The following is a 20,926-nucleotide window of genomic DNA, read 5'->3' as shown; positions in this document are numbered from 1 at the left end:
CTGGGCTTGTACTATTGCCAAAGAAGCACAGACAGTTTTCCCCCAAACTCTATAGTTACTCTGTATGTTTATTGAACTTTGGCAATACTGTTATGTATTGGCTCCTCGGCAGCTCTGCCAACATAATTAAAAAGGAGCAGTTGTATCAGAAAAGACACAGCAAGTTACTGAGGAAAGGTCTCAGTTGAATATTAACTCAGATTGACTTGTGGGGTGTAGAAACACGTAAAAAGTGCATAGGACAGTGACTAGTGAATAAACAACATGCAGACAGAACACATAGTGGCATTCTGGTAAGACAAGAGTGTAATGAAGAGGAATCATTGGTGCAATTACAAAGGCAGTGGTAAGACATTGATTTTATCAAGGTCAATGACCTCTACTTCTATTAAAGTATACCTGACTTCTTACTACAGATGTAATTAGATTTTTTGAAGTTAAATACTGATCCTCCAGACTTCTACATAAAAAAGTTAATTTTTTTTCAAATTGACATCCCTCACAATGGTTTTAGACTGGCTACTTGTGTATTATAATCTTGTTTAACAAAGAGAGACAACAATTTTTAATGCTTTAAGCTTTCATAATTGATCTTAATATTGCAGCATCTTTTTACGTGTACAAACTAATCTTCTTTTCACATACACACCAAGGACTCCGAGGGCAGAGCTAGTGTAAACTGAGGGACGACTGAACTGAGGGTGGCACTGAACTTTTCTATGAGATGTAAAGGTATGTTCCTTAAGGAACTTGTTTCTTCAGTCCTAATATTACATTAAAGCAGAAAAAAAAATTGGCTGTTAGAATACCACCTCCAATTGCCTGCATCTCATTGACCTCAGTGAAAAATTTATATTGACACCCATATTAAAAGCTTTTAAGACTATTTGAAATGGTTCAGAGATAAAGAGCCAAGTCTCAATATTCCTTAAACTCTTATTGAAATTAATCATATGGAAGATAATTTAGACATTTAAATAAGGGTTTGACTTTCTGAGCAGCCATGAAACCCAGTAAGTAGCTCAAGATCATGGTTTTGATTGCACAAAATTGGATTTGTTGTCCAGTTGGACAGGTCCAGTCATAACAGTCATAACCAAAACTGTAGAAATATATAACCTGAAGCATACATCATGACTCAGTGTATTGCTAGTTCAAAGCTAGTTTTTACTGAAAGGTTATGAAATTGCTACACCCATTTATCCAGGATTCCCTAAAGTTTTCTTCTCAGGTTCCTTATGAGGTGCTCCAATGATCAGATTGAATGAAAATTATGCTATACATAAGTCTGTTCCTGGACACTGTAGAAGAACATTGATCATGCCTCTGGCCAGGAAAAAGTCATTGCCACACTGAAAAATGGAAACCTCCAACTCTTGCAAAGGCACCACTTTCACATTACCACCATAACATAAATAATATGTGAAGAAAGTGTTCCAAAAGACAAAAACTTCAAAATTACTGAACAACAAGATTGTACATAATGCTTTTCAGGCACTGAAAAGTTTGTTTAACAGACTACAAAGGATTCATATTGTCCTTGATTTCTGAAGTTTTCAGCAAAGGTTTTGCTGGTGAAGGGGCTGGCAGACATGCTAGGCTGAGGATACTGGTTTTGTCTATGTTGGAGAGAAGGAGGTTGAGGGGTGATCTCACTACTCCTGACAGATTCCTGAGGAGGGGAAGGGGAGATGGAGGTGCCAATCTCTTTTCCTCGGTACTCAGTGCCAGGACCTGGGGGAATGGCTCAAAGTCATGCTCCTTGGGGGAGGTTTAGACTGCACATTAGGAAACATTTATTTACTAAGAGGGTGGTAACACACTGGAAAAGGCTTCCTGGAGAGGTAGTTGATTCTCTTTGCCTGTCAGTGTTTAAGAATCATTCAGAGTCATTCACCCATAATTGCATCCTTTATCTTTAGTCAGTCTAAAGTGTCAGGCAGTTGGACTGGATGAACATTAAAGATCCCTTCCAACTGAAATATTCTATTCCTTTCTATTCTAATTTGCTATTTTCTATTCTACTCTAAAGTGTCTTCCAAACACATATATAAAATGCCTGTCCCCTCCATTTACCCTGTCACAAAACTCAGGATTCTCAGTGGTGTCCAGACATGTAATTCCTACTGAAATAAGTTGAAATAGTGCTGAGGTGCTTTTGTAAAATTCGCAAAGTTCCACTGACTCCCTCTGTGCAGCTTTATACACTTGAAGAGATTAAGTCCACTGAATGTGTTGCAGTGTTTCCATTTCAACGTTTGTGGCTGCACAAGGAGCTTACTGAGACAGAATCACTCTCCATTTGCCTGCTGTACCATAATGCTTTCCAGTCCCAAAGGAAGCACTATTCTGCAGAGGTTAGTTCATTATGAGGCTCCCTGCTTATTTTAGACTTCACATTAACAAATAAAATGTTTCATTCCTATTTTCACTAAGGAGCTCAGCCTGATCAGCAACTCTTAGAGCACTCCTGATTGACTTGCCTATATACAAAACTCAGACACAGGAAGAATAGTTTATGTGAATTTTAATCAGATTTGTATTTTTATGGAGATTCATCTATGAACAGCTTGTAATTTGGGCCCAAGTCTTTTATATCATTTAGGAAACAATTTCATTTCCTTTATTTTTATTTTTTGTTTTGTGCACTCCTCTTATCTTTCTTCTAATTTATTCTTTCTACATGAGTCTAAATTTAGGAAAGCATTTTCACATTTGTGTCCCTCTCTTAATTTCTTCTTTTCACTCTCCTTTTGTTCCTCACCACCATTTCCATGCTTCCTCTGTCTCTTCCTTCTTCCTTATAAGGCTTTGAGGGTCATTCCATTACAGGTCATCAGACAGAGTAGAATGCTGAGCTCTACTTACCAGCTCCTATTTCTTATTACATACTTGGAATCACCCTCAATGCCTAAAAACATCAGAGTAGTTGCAAGTGCAGAAAGAGGGCCTCTTAGTGTTCTGCCCAGTAAAGACTGCACCAAGCCCTTGGAGACCACCTAGCTTGGAGACTTATGCAAGATTTGTGACTTTACAAACTAGAATTGCACATCCAATTCAAGAAAATATGTTAGGGAAGCATATGAGCTAAGGATTGGTTCAGAATACAAGTTCCCTTCAGGAGAACTGTTTGGCAACATTGTCAGACCAGAAAATGAAGAAATTAAAAGAGCAGCAATTGAGAAATTGCAGTCTCTCAAAATAAATCAGAAGACGAAGGGAGAAAGGTGTCCATTTTTGTCCTTATGTGTATATTATCCCTTGGTAAACTGAAAAATAATTCCAATATTTCCCTTTACCAGATGAAACCTCCCCAAAATTCCATGTGTTTGAAGTGAATTCATGTATGTGAACTGGAAGGAAGGGGTTGAAATTTGAACAAAACACTGTGCTGTTATTCTATTCCCACTTTTGTTGGATTTGGAAGTAAAAAAATTAAGAATTAATGTTTAATTTAAGGGAATGCAGTAACCTAAGTAGGTTTTGCATTTTTGGAATAAATTTAGAAAGAAGATTAAATTTCTCCTAAAATGAGATCAACAAAAGAATCTTTCAAGACATAAACCTAAGGCAGTGGGAGTTTGATATAATATATATGAAGATATATAATAATATTGCTAGAATTGAGTACCATCTTGCATTATGCAACAAATGAGAGGAGTTTTGTGCAAATATAGGCCAAAAGGCTGTATACAAACCTTTGAAGTTATTGTTCAAAATACCAAGTAGACAATGCTGAAGCTAAAGATGATCATTCCAAGGAATGTAAATTTAGTGAAGGAATTATTCATGATGCATAGGTCTGACTGCAGGACACAGTATGTGTCATTCTTTGAAAGACGCAAGAAGCTTTCAAAGTGTCACTCAAGTCACAGTTTGGGTGTTTGTGTTCAGATATAGAACATGGCTACAGATACACTGAGACCAGGGTAATATCATCACTGCAGATGTTCTACTGAGATCTGATTCTTAAATTAATATTGGACTCTTTTCTGTCTTATCTCTGTACAGTTATGTCTTTCTTATTCTCTGTAACATCCTGCCACCACTTGATAAAGAGATGGATCTGTGGGACATAAGATAAACCATTATTAGCAGCAAGAATAATTTACAAATCTCTTAATTTGTCTATTGAGAATATTTAGCAAGGTTCTAGATAAAAGAAAAGGTTTTTTAGAAAAGGGGAAAGTTGCTTTTTAAGAGTTTTGCAGGAAAGGCCATGGAAAGTAGACATAAAGATGATGCAGCTACAGACAGCACTTGCAGCACTGTGAGATTCCATGGAAAACAACACAAAACGTGAGGAGAAGCACAGCAAGGAGTGCCAAGCACCAGCTGGGAGGCAAGGCCATGAGGTTTTGAAGGGGTCTAGTGAAATTATGTCAGTTATCAACACTCCAAAAAGCTTTTCATGCAGGTTCATGCTCCTCAGTGTTGTTTGCATCATTGCCCTGCCGGGAGAGGTGATATTATGTGCCACGTTACAGCAGGACAGCACAAACATTGTGACACCATGTCAAGACATCACTGTGCTCTGTACTATATAAGGAACTGGCTTGCTGGGCCTGCAAGGCGTAGAATGGCTGACCTGGTGGGTTTGTTCACCAAGCCACAAGGTATGAAAACTAACTACAAATATTCAAAACGAGGTAAAGCTTGGTCTGTATTTATAAAGGGCTGAGACTTTTTTTTTTCCCCAGCCACAAGTATCTCAAAATAGTTTTTGTTTAATTCTCAAAATATTACTGTAGGAACTTCCTCTGGGAGTTTAGGAAATAAATAGCTTATCCTGGACAAACTATTTATTTCCAAGATGTTTACTCATGCAATCCATGTGATTGTAATGTGCCTCCGTTTCTCAAGCTCTCTTTCAGCTTCTTAGGGGAACATAACTTAAGCCTAGCAACTTTATCCATGTACCGACAGACTGTTACTTCTAAATTTTGAACTGGTAGCTCCAATTCTCTATTCATAGTAAAACTACTAATGTGGCAAGAGAGAGTGGTTTATGATTAGGTTTGAAATACCCAGACTCCCTGGAACCAAATTTCAAATTCCTGAGAGATCAGTGCTTTTGCCCCTCTGTCTGCACTAGATGCACTCTACAACCCCAGGTCCAGGTCATCCACATAAAGCCATGAAATTAGGTCTGTCTCATCAGCTTAAAGGTCCACAGGTCATACTTTGTCAAAAGGAGCTACCCCACTATTTGTGCACATGCTTCCTCACACCTGTTCTTGCTCTACAGCATTGTGATAACACCTGTTTACTGTTAACTACCACAGAGCTGACTTGCAATTCAGGACTGGTAGAGTCCAGCTGCTTTTCAGCTGATAAAAATTAGAGTCCTCCACATACCATTTCAAACCAATGGAATTCTAATCTAAGAGCTGATACTTTGAAAACATATGCTTCAATATAAAATGCTGTCATTAGCTGTTAGCTGCAAACACCATGACATTCACACTGAAATTTACAGTTTTTTCAGTTTATTCTCACTTCCTATTTTCCTAAAAGAAGAGTTTTTCATGGCAGATTTAACATTAATTTCCCATTTATTTTTTGAACAAGAAAAGCAGTGAGAAAATAAAATCAGGATGGCAATATACTCCATCAACATACATCCATCTTGCAGCAGATCCTCAATGTGCCTTAAGTAGCCATGTGAAGCTAATTAACCACTAGAGTATTTTTGTGATTGAAATAGGCAGCATACAGCAGAGATTAAATATCAATAAATATAGAATGTAGATAAGTTGGCTATCACATTTTCCTATGATTAATTGATCCCAGATTTCTATTTGGGTATTTATTCATTTAGAAGCAATGCTGATACTCCAAAAAAATGCTAAATGTGTTAATTAGGGAGTGTCTGTAGCAAAGGATGGCCAGGGTGAACAGGTTTATAAGAAGGGAAGTAGCAGCTGACGCTAAATTACTTAAAAAAGGACGGAAGGAAGGAAGGAAGATATCAGATAGAACCTGGTAGGTCTGGTAAGCCTGCTACATTTTGTCAAATTTCCTGCAAAATGAATTCTCTGTGATACACTTTGATATTCTCAAATATATTTCTATATATTATATTAAATTTCTCTTTTTTTTTATCTATATCCTTTATCTATATTGGTGTTAGAGCAGAAAGACCTGTTGCCTATGCATAGTTATCTTTCTAAAACATAGAGAAATGTGACATAAAAAAAATCATTGTTGTTTTCCATAAAAGCTTTGGTAGAAAAAATTTGTTAAAAACTAATTTAGGAAAGATATAGCTCTTAATTGACCACTTAATGATGAAGGGGAAAGTATTAAAATATATACCTGAGGATAGGTTTGTGGGAGGAGTGGTAGCTGCAAAGTCCTCCTTATTCCCTTTCTAAGCTTAATCATGTAAGTTTCTATGATAAAGACTAAAGCAAATCAATCTAATTAAACAGGAAAGGAAAAAGGCAGTCTCTGTAGACTGAGTGCTGCCTACGTGTCACACAAGGTAGCACTGCTAAGAAGTGAGAGAAGAAATGGGTATCCAAATAAAAATTATTATGGAGTACACCTCCCTCTTTGTAAGGGGGAAAAAAAAATACACAAAACACCTGACTTCTGCTGTATCGAAGAGTCAGTGCTCTATCTCTTGCTGCCTCTGTGTTTAGAAATGCAAAGTGGATGTGAAACTCTACTAGAAAACTTAGACACTACACAGGTGCAAAACACTGACAAGGAAAAGAAACTTACTTTTACTTCAGTAAATATATTTCCCTGTCTTCTTTTGCCCTACTTCATGGTAGTCCTGTTTTGCCCCTCCAAGGCTGCAGTCTACATACAGCTTAGAATATGGTGCAATCAACCTGCATGAAATATCTGAACAACCTCATGAAAGCAAAGAGTTCAACAATTACTAGGAGTACTTAACTGCTCACCTGATTTAGATATTTATCTTAAATATATCTCAAATCATATGTCTTTATCTTGGGCTTTTCTGCCCCAAAAGTAGCAAAAAAACAGAAAGAAAAGGCTTTTTAGAAAAGGGGAAAGTTATTTTTTAAGAGTTTTGCAGAAAAGGCCATGGAAGGTAGACATAAAGATGATGCAGCTACAGACAGTACTTGCAGCACTGTGAGATTCCGTGGGAAAGGACACAGAAAGTGACCAAAGAAAGTTTTTTTATTGGGGGTTTGCAAATGCATAGGAATAATGCTACTCGCAAAAGCAAGCTTGCCATTGTAAATTCTGTTGAAAATAGGCTTGCACAGAACATACATATATTTTTTAAATCAAAGCTTAGGGTCAGCTGAAGTAAGACAAATGTCAAATAAATAGAAGGGAGTTAGAGGTTTGTGAGCCCCCTTTCAAGGAACTTAGGAAATGGCAATTTGATTAAGTGAATCCAGAAATTCTCTGCCCATCTCTTTAGAGCACTTGATTTCTTGATGAACAACAGTAGTCCCTCTGCCATCTAATACTTTTCAGCTAAAGAGTATACAGAGTGTTAGCAGCTGAAACCCCAAAAGTATATTATCTATATACTTGGAATAGGAAACACTGTCTTAATGATGTTGCAGTTAATGAAAAATCTTTAAAAATTCTAGCACACTTGGAGCTCCTCATGCCAAAGGCTGAGAGAGGAGTAAGTGTTGAATGTGTGACCAGCTGTGTTCTCGTGTTCTATTTTCAACATGGCTCTTCTAATTGCTTGAACACTGATCTATATAAAGGATAAATTCCATGTAAAGACAGAATATAGATATGAAAATAGGAACACTTCAGATTTGATTTAACAGCTTGCTGCTAAAAAACAGCTTGTATTGCATCTTTTACAATGTGAACAATGACATAATCTTCTTATTTTCTTAAGGCAATAAACCTGACTTCAAGATGTCAGAGGAAGATGATTCTTTTCTGAATGTTAAAAGATCTCTGAAAAAGAGAATGGTGAAACACAGCACCCCAGTGGACTCAATGCTTTCAAGAACAATTCCATCTTTTACAGATCTGACAAATCAGTCAATCAAGGACCAAGATGCCACAAAGAAATCTTATGGCTCTCCAATGCCAAAATCAAGTCTAAGTAGATTGTTATCTCAAGTATCATTAGTACATGTTGATGTACACATTCCTCCTATGTCCCCAAAAAAGCTTTCAACAGCATTTGATTTGCAAGAACTAATTAAAGAGAAAAGCCAAAGCTCTCGGATTGTATTTTCTAGAAGAAGGCTTTCCACTGTGTTGGCCTCTGATGAATCAAATCAAGAGCCAGCTCACAAAATTGTCCCAAACATAGAAACTCAAGCTACCACCAGAGCATTTGTGGATGATGCAGGAACTCCTAAGAGTGGGCCCTCATGGTTTGTTTCTGGAATACCAGGGATAAAAGATCCCCTGGTAGCAAAATCAAGAAAGAAGAAAAGTGATAAAACTCTTCAGGTAAAGGCTTTCATTTAGTTATTCAATAGTTAAGTTACACAAACTTCTGCTAACACAGAATATATACAGACATTTCTAGTAAAGTGTGTATAGTTTACTACAGGAACACGTCCAAACTTTAGCAGTGAGGACATCTCTTTATGAATTGCATCATAATTGGTAAACATGTGATATCATTCCTAATCGCAGACAGGATGCCGTGCAAACTTCCAAACTAGCATTTGTTTCTGCTTGTGAGCTGGTACGATTCATTGTGTACCCAAGTGGGAAAGTATATTTTTTAATATATCTTTCTTTAGAAGATACTTAAGAATAGGAAGAAATCAGTTATTGAAATTCTGAAGTTTCTTAATGTTAGCAAGTCAGATCAAACTTAAGGAAAAATAACTACTTCTGTTAAATCCAAACTGTAGTGCTTTATAAAAAGAATTACAGTCATTGCAAATGGGATCTTGTGAGCAGTCCTTTTGACTAATGTAGGGTTTTCTGGGGAAAGCTTAGATTAATAGATGCTCTGCAGTTGTTAGTTGTCTGTGGTGCACAAGAACTCAATTTTCTGAAACTTTATTAATTTTCTAAGGGCCTGTGGAAAGCCCATAGAAAGGATAGGAAGGCAGCAGAGTTAGACTCTGAGGGTTGTCATGTCAGTGTGAAGCCATCAAATTCTGCTCTGCTTTGTTTTTTTTCTCTGTACCATCTTGTTCTTGAGTGTGTTGAAAACTCAAGAAAACTTGCCAGCTTTGAGAGTAAAAGCTTCTTTGTTTAAAACAAATGGAAAACTCCAGCCAAAATTGAGTTGGGTCATAAGTCCTTTGTGTAGGTGGTAACTAAAATAGAGAAAGCAGGTGGTATCTGAATAAATTAGGTTGATTAAATAATATTTTTTTCTTCTGTTACAGAGAAAGAAAGAAAGAGAGTGGCTGCTTCGTCAGCTTAAAAACATTGAGGAGGCAACTAAACATGAACTGACAATTGAAGAAGCTTGATTGGGCTACCTGTGGGATAAGTGCTGGCACATCTGTCATGTGGGAATTGTGAGTTCCAAGAAATTACACTCTTCATTACAGTGTCTGTTAGACTTCCTCTTTCCTTCCAAAATGATCTTTTTCTGTTGCTTATTTGTTTTGTCATTCTTTCTTCTTAAATCCAGGAGTAGACAAGCATAAATTATGATGAGAGTTAAGAAGAGACTCTCTCTACTAAGGAGAGTTAATGTTAATTTATAATGGCTGAAAGGCCTAGAACAAAGAAGGGAGGAAGAACTTAATGTTTAAGAATCATTCTTCATCCTGCCACAGCCCTCCCTGGCCTTAATCTTTCATGTAGCAATTAAGTCTTATAGGGTTGCTGATCTTTCTTAACAAGAAGTCACTAGACAAAGTCCTAGTAGCCACATAGAGTGCAATCTTGGTTAGCCAAAGGAGAATCTCTTTCAAAGCTGATGCAATCTGGAATATTTTTGCTGCTACCTGGTGAGATGAGGAAATACTGAGGCACCAAGGATGGAGGCCGTTCTTTAGAGATTACTAATTAATGACAGCTTATTTTGAAGTTTTGGTTCAAAATCAGTTTGCCCCAGCCTTAGATTGTAAATGCAACTCACTGTTGCATTGGAGATACTTCATCCTTGGTTGTGTGTTTTGAGGGAGAGTGGGGTTTGTGTTTTTTTTTTTTTTACTCTGGAGCTGCTGCATAGAGGTCAAGAAGGGTGTCTTACCTGATAGCTGTATTGTCAAAATGGTAATTTAACTCAAAGGAACTTTCTGAAGCATCAGTCAAGAATTGATGCAAAAAGCACAACATTCATGTTCATTTCTACTGCTGTCTGTTATTTAATCTTTAGATTATACAGGCAGAGTTTACAGTTTCTAAGTTATCTATAGAGTGTCAGCAGCAGGAATCCAGAACAGATTTACCACCTATATACACCTATTTATGCAGTTGTGTGGCTCTAGCATGTGCACTTTCCTGTTTTTTTTTACAACCATTCCAGGCACTAATTACCCTATAGGGAAGAGGTTCCATTTAAAAGAAGCTGCCAATTAAGAATGGATGCAAGGGGTGCTTTTGCATTTCCTTTCCACAAACTATAACTTGTAATATCTCACATCCAAAGTGGCAGAGAAGGAGAAGTATGTCCCATGCCAACATTATGAGACAGGCCAATCGATAGCATCTGTGTTACACTCCAAAATGTTAGAGTGGATTTCCGGTTTTACAATCTCTCTCAGGATTTAAAAGGAATTAGGATGTTTTTGCTAATGATTCTTGAAGTGAAATTCTTCAGAGGTTCTCAGGAGAACAGGCTTATCCTCAGATCTGCCTTTCTGTGTAGCCAGGCAGTGGGGTGATGCTGTCCTTCAGTTCATGAGCCAAGCCACGCTCACTTGATTTCAAGTTTAGTTAATGTTCTGGAATTAGTTTGTGTGCGTTACCCCTGCTGCTTGTCTGGCCTCCTCAGGTTTCTCTGGCAACTGGAGCGCTCCTGGCTGGTGTAGATCCCAAGCTGTTTTTGAGATAAAATAGGCATGGTTGCAAATGTGCTGCTATTCCCCCTAAGTCTGCAGGCATTTCATCAGTATCTGTGATTTGTGCCAGGGGCTGAACTAAGATCAGGCAAGTGCAAGGTTAACGTAAAACCCTCCTCTACCACTGGGAAAAGCACAGATTAGTCTGGCTGCATGACCCAATGCTTAATCCAAATGACCCACTTCTGCCTCTTGTTTATTTGTACCTTCCCAGATAGTCAGTTCCAGTTGTTCCTTCTTCAGGTTTCTCATCCTAGTCCCAGGAAGTCTTGATACTGCTTCTGCTTTTCTTTCTCACTGTTGCCTCTCAAAGTCACCCTTGGCTCCTGCCCATCCAGTTTCTTGGTCTTCAAATGAATTCAATTAATGTCTTCTCCAATCTGGTCTCTAGTGCTTTCCTTCCTTATAAGACACAGATGTCTTTTGTCTTTAGTGCCTGCTCTTCACTGCTCTATTCCTTGCCCATCTGATACCCTCTGATATCTGATACTGGTCTTCTGCCAAGACGCAGACTCTGTTGTCACACTCCAAAGTGCCTTGATCTACTTATGTTGATGCCAAGTATCAAGTATCATCCATGATGTTAGGCCAAGTGGAAAGGTCATGTTGGACAAGTTCCAGACCTTAGGAGGCCGGGGTGTAGTTGCTGCAAAATTCCTTCTACATTAAATGTTACATTAAATGCAAAATGAATCCAAGGAATATGGCTACTTAATGTCTAAGATATCTTTGGCTTCATTCCAAGTGCAATGCAAAACTTCTGAAACTCAGAACACAGTAAATTATATGTTTTTCAGGGAGCAAGGCTGCCACCCTGTCAGGTTCGTGGAACTAGTTGGTGCCAATAAAATCCCAAAGACTTTACTCAGTGGAGGAAAATAAATTCTACTGAATCATAACACAGAACTGACTTTGGGTCTTTCCAAGTTTTCAAGCTCTATCAGGCAGACAGATGCAAAAAACCAAGGGGTCTCATGACTTTGGAAACTACTTCTATTTCCTCTCTAGAATGTTTAAAAATAAATAGAAAATACTATATAATATTTGTTTTGGAATAATTTAGGTATTCATGAGTTTGCAAAAGTTGTAAAACTGCTTATAGTATTTAATAAGAATATTAATACAATCAACTGGTTCTTCAGGGGTTTTCCAACACATGTCTGACATTCTGCAACCACAGTATCAATGCTTAATTGCATGTAACAATCCCAAGGAACCTCAACCAGCCCTATATAGTACAGAACTTAGTGAATGGTGTTCTCAGAGAAAGGTTTGTGTCTAATTTATAAAATCAGGATGCTGGAAAATGTGAAACTAAATGTATCAAATTGCACTTACAAAACTATACTGCTATAACTATATTTCACATGTAAGAATATCCATAGGACAAAAATAAGTTAAAAAAAAAAAAAAACACCAAACAACTACTATTTCTTTATTCTTCTTTTTCTGTATTTGTTTACAGAGCTTGAACTTCCTTTCATTTCTCTAGTAGACTCACAAACCTAATGGAATTAAAATTTTAAGTTTAAATGACATGGCTAGTTCTCTGTTATACTATGTGTGTATACTTTGAAAGAAATAGACTTTGGGAGAAGCACTACTAGTATGCAGTTTCACTCTTTTTTAATGTCCATCCTCTAGTGGCAACAACAGCAAATTACTGTTTGGTTAGTGCTTCTCTCATGAAGTTCCTTTATGAACATTTATATTACAGTATCATTATTACAGTGGAAAAAAAAAATTCTTAAAGGGAGCTGTAAAATCCAACACCTCTAAAAAAGAAGTCTTCCTAATTATTACAGACCTGAAGTATGGATTTCAGGTGCTGAGGCTGAAACAGGCTAGCAGCTACAGACACCAGATCCTTATGAGAAGAGAATCCCCAAGACATCCTGTTCTGTAAAATAAAAAGCCCTTTTCCTGCATGAATGAATGTGAATCAGAGTTGCAACATGCTCTTGAACTTTGGTGTTGTCCTGACTTTCAAATGCAACATGGACACAGTTGTAAGTTCAGAACAGCCTTCTCATTGAGAGTGTTCTTTTAGGGCAGTATTTTTCCTTTTGGAGTGAAGCTATGACCTTGACCTATGGAGCTGTTTTCGGTACACTTGTCCCTGAATAGATATTACACAACCTACCTGCTGATGGTGACTAAGCATGATGTTAGAGGGAGAAGAACAAAAACATTACCAAGAACAGAGGGAAGAGACAGAAATGTCTTCATCCTGGATTTATGAGCTTGGCCTTGTTCCCACTGAAGCAATGGTAATATTCCTATTGACAGAGCTGGGAGTGCTCTGCCCAGCTGTGGTGCTTCTGTAGGAGGCCAGTTTGAAGAGAAAAATGTTTAGCATATGTATTTAACATATTTTAGATTTATGTAACAGACAAATGGAAACTAGGTCCTTCCTTTTCTCATCACAGCTGAACAATTTTAAAATAACTAGGAAAAGTGGAAAACTTTTAAATAAAAACAGATTTTTTTTTCCCCCTCTAAGTTACAACATAGTTACATTCCTGCTATGGACAAAACCCTGAGTAATAAATCACACAACAGTGTCACTGACCTGTACTTGGTTGTGTTTTGTTCTATAAGACATACAAACACACAGGTCTCCCTTAGCCCCATTTGTTGAAGCACTTCACCATGCTTGCTAAAACAGCTCCCTCCTCAATATTTCCAACTTACTAGAAACAAATTAACAAACACTGAGCCTACCAGCACTTATAAAACTTAGACCAGTAGAAGCAATTGTGTAACATTTTCAAATGTTGCTAAAACTTGAACTAGGCACAGATCTTACCACTTCCTTTAGGATGAGGATCTCAGCTGCTCACCCTCACCCTGCCCAAACCTTCCTCAGGCTTTCTATTACTATGTAGGTACCTAATCCTTCTATGCAATTAAATGGCGCTTAGCAGTGCAGCCAGTCCCAATAGGCATGCGAATCCTGTAGAGTGTGACAGTTGCCAGTCTCCTGGGTATACTCATACATGTGGCTTTGCAGCACTTCCAGCAGCCCCACCCCTCCATCATGAAATGGTACATGTGCATGGAGATGCATAGCAGACAGCAGTGAGATAGGAGTTCTATCTACCTGATTTCAATTCCAGCAGCCCACAGTACAAAACTCTGGAAGTACAGATTGCATTTCAAATCCCCTTCTCATGTGAGATAGGAGCTTGAAAACAAATGTCCTGGCTCACAAGGCAGTAACCATTGTTTCTAGCCTTACTATGAAGTCAATGCTTTTAAGTGTTACCTGTAAAAGTAGTTCTACTTTGCTTAAGTGTTTATTAAAAATAAGATTGAACTTGCATCATTGTTCTGTCACTCACTGTCCCACATCTGTGTTTTTTTATTTCTTTGTGGATTTCTTTGTGAGTTTTTTTTCCTGTTTTTCTTATTTTTTATAGCAGAAATGGAAAGAAGAAAGGGGAAGAATAATCTTCATATTTTTTCTGCTTCTTACTGTTGCTGCCATTTTGATCCCTTTTGTTGTCCTCCACTTCATACTTTTGGCCTTTCCTAGCTCTACGTGTCCTACTGTAACTGTCTTCTGCTTTCAGCTCTTCATGTCATTGCAGGTTTGTACTTTGTAGTGACCTTCTTCTACAAGCAGATACCATAATCCTTCTAAAGCTTGCATCTTCTCCTAAAGAGGAGGTGCCAGCAATGATGGGGGGGGGGAAATATTTCACCCCTCTAAGATAGGAAAAGGAAGATTCTCTTCCTAGAAATTGAATAATTCAATTTTAATGTATGGAAAGCTGATGCAAATTCAAATATAGGAAAGAAAGTATGCACAGGATTGCTGACAAACTTGGAGAGGGACTGGATCCAAAAAAAGCACTTACAAGATGTCCAGGTAAAATGGGTTTCAAAGTAGCCAGCCAAGAGAGCACAAGCAATTCATTGCATCTTATGATATGGATTTAAATCAAACTGGTGTTGTGTGAAGAGTATTCATACAAAGGTCATGGATGCTTTAGCGTTTGTTACTCCTCTAGAAGAAAAAAAAATCACAAAAACCCACAAAACCTGCACAAACCATAGCTCAGTGACAGCAGGAAGCTTTGCCACCATGAGAGGGAAGACATTGCAACAAGATAGAAGGCTTGCAATTGCAATCAAAAACTTTATTTACAAAACATATGTTGTAAATAAACTGTTGACATGTGTTATAATTGTAACTGTGCTAGAAAGAAGGGTGGAACTGGAATAGTGGAGAAAGAAGTGCTGTATGGCATCCTGAATACCTCTGGGTAGCTGAGAAAAAGTTGACTAAGACTGCAGGATTGGCAATTTTAGCACAAAGGTTATGATGCAAGCATGCAAATCAACAGTGTATCCTGACCTTTACTAGTATATTCAGTGGAAGATTTTTTTAGCCACAGCTGGGAGATGATAAAAATTTATAAAAGAAAACAAATCACAGAGCAAATTCCTTGTGTAAGACCAGCAAAAGGATAAGTCTATGATGATCACATTTGGAGAAGAGATGAATAAGAGAAGCAGAAACACTATAGCAGACTCATGGCACCACAAAGGTCTGTTGGCTAGTATAGTTTTTCAGAATGCAAAATCAGTGAGTTAAAGGAAAATAAGTCTTGAACTTGATATTTTAAAATATCAGGTTATACGCTTTTTTTGCATATACTTAATAAGTCTGTAAAACAGGTTTTTTCACAAGATAGTTATCTCTGAGAAAAATATGAGCTCATAGGGAAATGTATTATACATTACAATGTAGAAAATTACATTAAAAGGGAGAAGGTGCTGAGGTGGTTGTTTATTTTTGTTGTGTTGACCATTTTTGCTGGCCAAAACTGGGCCAATCAAAGAGGTTGCTAATGCTTCTGTGATAACATATTTAAGAATAAAATCAAAACAAAGTCACAGGTTTTTCTTCTAGTCAGAGAAGAGGAGGAGGTGAGAACATGTGAGGGAAACAACATGGCAACACCAAGGTCAGTGGAGAAGGAGGGGGAGGAGGTATTCCAAGCACTGGAGCCAAGAATCCTCTGCAGGCCATGCTGATTGATGACCATGGTGAAGCAACTGTGACCCTGCAGTCCATGGGGATCCACAGGGGATGCAGAGTTTCATTCATGTCCTGTGGGGGAGAGGCCCACCCTGGAGCAGGTGGATGCCTGGAGGAGGCTGTGATCCAGTGGAAGACCTGGTGGAGAGAGGGGGTCCCTGCTTCCAGGCTGGAGCAGCCTGTCCTTGGAGGACTGCACCCCGTGGAAGACTGACCCACACCGCAGGAGTTTTGGGAGAACTGTTTGCCTGTGGGAGGGACTTACGTTGCAGCATGTGAGGTAGGCTGCTTCTCCTGAGAGTGGACCCACATTGAAGAAGTTCATGGAGAGCAGTCTCCTATGAGAGGGACCCCACAGTCTCACAGGGGAAGGACCCCTCTCCCTGATCAATGGAAGATGATCTCAGGGGACAAACCAACAAAAAACCCATCCTCTGTCTTCCTGTGTAGTCAGTGGGAAGGAGGGAGGGGTGGGGGAAGAAATGGTGTTGTTAAGGGCTTATTTTACTTTTTATTACCCTTCTATGATTTTGTTAGTAATAAATTCACTTTATACCTCTAAGTTGAGCCTGTTTTGCCCTTGGAGTATTTTCTCCTGGTCCTTATCTCAACTCATGAGCCCTTCTTTAATTTTTGCTCTCCTCTGCCCAGCTGTGGCATGGGAGGGTGAGTGAGTGACTTTAGCGGGTGCCTGGTATTTGGCCAGTGTGAAACCCGACACTATCAGACACTAAAGCTTAGACAAACCTGATTCCCAGCAGCGCCTTACCTGCTTCCAGCTCTCTGTGCAAGCCTTAGGCTCTCTAGAACTGACTGAAGTCCCAGACTCATGTCTCTTGACATCTGAGGAAATAGTAGAGGCTCTGAAACCTGGAAAAAGTACTTTTGGTATTACTGTCAACAATATAATAATTATTATTATTATTATTAATACAAATAATACTGCTGAAATCAGAAATGCCCCAGGACAAAAGGCAAGGACAGATTTCCTGACAAAAGCAGCTGGGCAAACGGTTTTATTTTTGTAAGAACCAGAACTGAAAAGCCTAAATGTGAAAAACAATTTTAATTGATAGAGAGAAATGTGTCCTCCTGTTTTAACAGCATTTATCACTTTGCTGCCAGTAACAACCCTCTTGCTCTCTTGCTAAGAATTCCAGGCTGTTGTCTTCTGCTCTGCCTACAGCCCAGGCCCTGTTCCTTTAGAAAGCACAGTTCTGCATGTTTGCCCCCAGTTTTGGCCTCCCACTTTAAGGGACAGTTGACCAGAGAAAAAGGGACCTCTTGACTTACTCTGGTCTGGGTCCTATGACTCTTACTATTTTTATTAGCATTTTTTAAAGAATGGAAAGATGAAAGAATGGCACTTAAGATTGAAGTACCGAGAGCCAAATATATTCACAGAGGTTAAAAGTCTCTGTGGGAACCCAGGACATCCCTCTGGTGGGAGCCAAAAGCTTTATGGCCATTTTATATTTTTTTTTGTTGCTAAATGATAAAGATGCCTATTAATTTCCTGCCAAAATCCCGGCTCAAATACTACATGGGATTCAGTGTGTGGGTAATTACAACGGACCCATAGCAAAAGATCTTTGAGCTTCTTCTCAGGTGTGATCACTGGATAAGTGGCCATCACGGTCTGGAGAGTGGACATGATGTTAAGTTGCTCCTGGGAGTAAGCCCCTCCCATGTTCTTATTTTTGACTGGTCTTACCAATAGCTGTGCCGTCAGTAAAATCAGTCTGGAAGTTTTCCTGGTCGCTGGCCAGCAGCTCTCAGGTGGAGAACATCCAGGGCCCACAGATCCTCTCCGTTCTGGGTTGAGTTTGAAGAGGCTTGTTCTCTGCAGGGGGGTCAGGCTGTCCTCCTCAGGAAGGGTTCTTTTTCTCGGGCTGGGATTTGATGCCAGGTGTTCAGCCCAGTTGGTGAGCCAGTGCCCACCCAGGGATGTCAAAATCTCGGGGGTCTGGAGGCTGAGGTCACACGGAGAATGCAAAAGTCCTTGCTTCCCAGCCCACACAGCCAAAGAAAAGTTGGAATGTGTAGGATCGGCTTCTCAAGATTGTTTATTTTCTCTTATCTATAACATGCTTTCTCAAGGAGCTGCAGTTTGTCTAGCAGGTCAGTCTGCAACAGACTCCCACCCCTTTGGGGAGGTGTTACCATTTTATAGTAAAAACTACGTGTACTATGTTTACAATAGCATGCCAATATCTATCATTTATGTTGGACAGTGTGTCTCTACCTTAAACCAATAGAAAAGTGTCACCAACAGAGCAAGACATGGAGGGCAAGAAGAAGGAGAAGAAGGTAAGGACACGCCCAAATCTCTCCATCTTGTCCCCTTGAATCCCTTCTTTTAAAACCCTAAAATTCTATTTTTTTCACCCAGTGTTAATTCAACTACCACACTACTCAAACCCTTCTGGCTTGTAATTCCTCACACAAAGTTGGCAGTTTTTTCCATGGGCTAAAATTGAAGCCAGAGATGTTTTTGACTTCATGCCAAGGTCTCCGAGCCCCCTGCCAGGGTCTTGAGACAGCCAGGGAAGCCAGAGGGATGTCCTGGGTTCCCACAAGTCTCCATAAAACCTCAGAAGAAAAGATCAGTTTTGGGTTAGCAGTAAGTTTCTTTCAATATCCAGTCTATCTACTGTTAAAGAGAATATCCACTGTTGCACTTGATAAGGTAGAAAACAATACACATTAGTTATTGCTGGCTGTTGTCCTCCAGGCACTTTTCCTCTAAGTTGTGCAACTGGCTGTGACTATGATGTCCTTGGTCTGGGTCTGGATCTCCCTTTTTCTCCATCAGTACTGTATACTTTTCTCCCTACTACATGTAGAAATGCTTGTGCCTGGAAAGCCATGTATAGTTCAGGCAGAAAGGGGTTTCATGTGAATCCCGGCATTTAACCTGTGTGACAGACCCAGACATTAAAGTAAGTGGTAGTCTTTTGTTACTATCTCAAACTTCACATGAGATGCTTGAATATGTATTTGAAAGTGCTATCGTGTTTAAATTGCTTTGAGAGTAAATCTCTAAGGAATTTGCCTTTTCCTTCATTGGCATAAGGTAGCAACAACTTCAGCAGATAAACCTAATGGTGGTGAGGGCTGGAGTCTCACTCTATCAGCACCTACAGCCTTCAGGGTCTGCAGTAAAGGGCATATCATATGGTTATGGTGTTTTTTCTGTTTCTGGGCCTGGAGAGACACAGCAGCTGAAAAATACAAAGATATTTAAACAGCTTATCCTGGTTTAGATCCCTGGAGCCACTGTTAAGGGGGTAATTCACATTTTTGAAAGTCCCTTCTAAGCTATAGCTCACTGTAGTAGGCATTGAAAAGCCTTTATTTCCATGGCTGGTGACAGAAATACCCCTACCTGGGTTTAGTAATGCTGACTATAGCAGAAGCAGTGAAGCAGAAGGGTTTTTTTTATATTAACTGTCCACACAGGAACTCATACTCTGTAACATGCTTTCAGCTTTGTCATACCACAGTATTGGTATGACAAAATGTCATAATGTTTCTGTATTATTTTTCAAGCTAGGCAAACTGAGAAAGCAGCTGGTCTGGTAGGATGACTAAAGGACTTTAACATCTCTTGCCAGAAGAGTGCAACAGTTTGTAGAAAATAGTTTTCTGGCTGGTCTATGTATGCACAACATTGCAAACAAGGTGTTTTACTCAGTGCCCAGATACTTTGGGTGTCACCAAGGAGATAAACTACATTTTTCTCTTTTTTTCATGACCCATGATTTAATGCAGAAAGTCCACAGAAGCCTTTCCTAGCTAGACTCACCATGAGACAGCCTTTCAATAGAGTTTCAGCAGATTTAGTTTTAGGTATTTATAAGTTATTTCCCACATTTTGGCCAAATTAATTGCTGGGGCAAAATAGCAAAAGTCAGTCTGCTTCCAAAAGTGCAACACAAACTTGGAACATGTCCTTCTCTGCATCCAGAATTTAATGCTAAAAGTCATATTTACCAGATCAGAATAGATAAATAAGACCAAATGGCTTATATGTCATTGTTACAAAATGGCCAACAATCAACAAATGTGTGAATCAAATTATTCATCAAGAACCTAAGCACAATCAATTGACTGGAATTCCCGATAATCCACACAACTGAAATAAAGCATTCTTTTATATGGAATAAATTCAGAGAAGAAACTAGGGGGGTTATATTTGTATCATTGCTGTTTCTCTTCATATGCTTGATGCCATTTGTGTGTGCTATATGTGTGTGTGCATCATAGTGGTTTTGGATATTGTGTTACTTTTGCATCACAGAAGTGATGTTTTGGGAGAGACTGTTAGCAGTTTCTTCTGTGTCTGATAGGAAACCAATCAGTAGTTGGTTTTGGGAATCGATAATCTATTAAACCATTGAAAATCTATTCATGCTTCTATGAAAAACGCGTGTTAAATACGAAAGAACCCCAGGAACTCTTCTTTTCCCTTCCAGCCTGCAAAGAGGTAACACAGCCAGCCCTGCCCCTGTCTCGGCCAGGCAGGGCCAGGCAGCCACTGCTGCAGGATGCCTGCCGGACCCTCCCATTGGCTGCCGGGCAGGGGGAAAGGAGAAATCATCAGCCCCGGTGTGCTGTCTGCTGAGATCCTAGCTCCTACACCCCCAGCCACAGTTCCTGCCACAAGCTACCGAGTCCAGCTGGGGTCACATGACCATCTACAGGCCCCAGGCAAGATATTAACTCTTTCAGTGCTTCAATCCTCCCTTGAGTGAGAGAACATGTCAGAAGTGCAGACACGTAAAGAAACAACATGAAAACACCGAGGTCAGTGAAGAAGAAGTCAAGTCCCAGATAGGAAGGATGAGCCTTTAGCTTTAGGCTGAAATCCTCTTGTAAAGCTATGGAGTAGGACTTTTTTTCCCCTGTAACATATGAAGGTATGGGG

General features: G+C 39.2%; 1 protein-coding gene across 6 annotated transcripts; it reads left to right on the top strand.

Moving 5' to 3' along the window:
* Positions 1 to 285: 285 nt before the first annotated feature.
* On the top strand, positions 286 to 20,826 carry CCDC201 (coiled-coil domain containing 201). Of its 6 annotated transcripts, none has more exons than XR_008434943.1 (5): positions 286 to 346; positions 7,850 to 8,418; positions 9,318 to 9,452; positions 18,231 to 18,306; positions 20,475 to 20,826. XR_008434943.1 is itself a non-coding variant. In XM_053965349.1 (4 exons), the coding sequence occupies exons 1-3, from the start codon at positions 310 to 312 to the stop codon at positions 9,402 to 9,404; spliced, it is 693 nt and encodes a 230-aa protein (XP_053821324.1). In that variant the 5' UTR covers positions 286 to 309; the 3' UTR covers positions 9,405 to 9,452; positions 15,868 to 16,504. The 6 variants fall into 6 exon arrangements, 3 of the variants coding, with proteins under 3 accessions (XP_053821324.1, XP_053821310.1, XP_053821334.1); XR_008434941.1 differs by lacking the exons at positions 18,231 to 18,306; positions 20,475 to 20,826 and adding exons at positions 14,369 to 14,539; positions 15,868 to 16,504; XR_008434942.1 differs by lacking the exons at positions 18,231 to 18,306; positions 20,475 to 20,826 and adding exons at positions 14,369 to 14,539; positions 15,855 to 16,504.
* Positions 20,827 to 20,926: the final 100 nt, after the last annotated feature.

Source organism: Vidua chalybeata, chromosome 1 (assembly GCF_026979565.1).
Source record: "Vidua chalybeata isolate OUT-0048 chromosome 1, bVidCha1 merged haplotype, whole genome shotgun sequence".
Classification (NCBI taxonomy): Eukaryota; Metazoa; Chordata; class Aves; order Passeriformes; family Viduidae; genus Vidua; species Vidua chalybeata.
Note: the sequence above shows the minus strand (reverse complement) of the source record. Positions and strands in the feature narration are given on the sequence as shown.

Excerpts from the sequence above, each read along its gene's own strand:
- CCDC201 (XM_053965349.1), top strand. The coding sequence starts at position 310 with ATGAAGAGGAATCATTGGTGCAATTACAAAGGCAGTG. Across the intron at positions 347-7,849 it reads GTGCAATTACAAAGGCAGTG|GCAATAAACCTGACTTCAAG; the intron begins GTAAGACATTGA and ends TATTTTCTTAAG. Across the intron at positions 8,419-9,317 it reads AAAGTGATAAAACTCTTCAG|AGAAAGAAAGAAAGAGAGTG; the intron begins GTAAAGGCTTTC and ends CTTCTGTTACAG.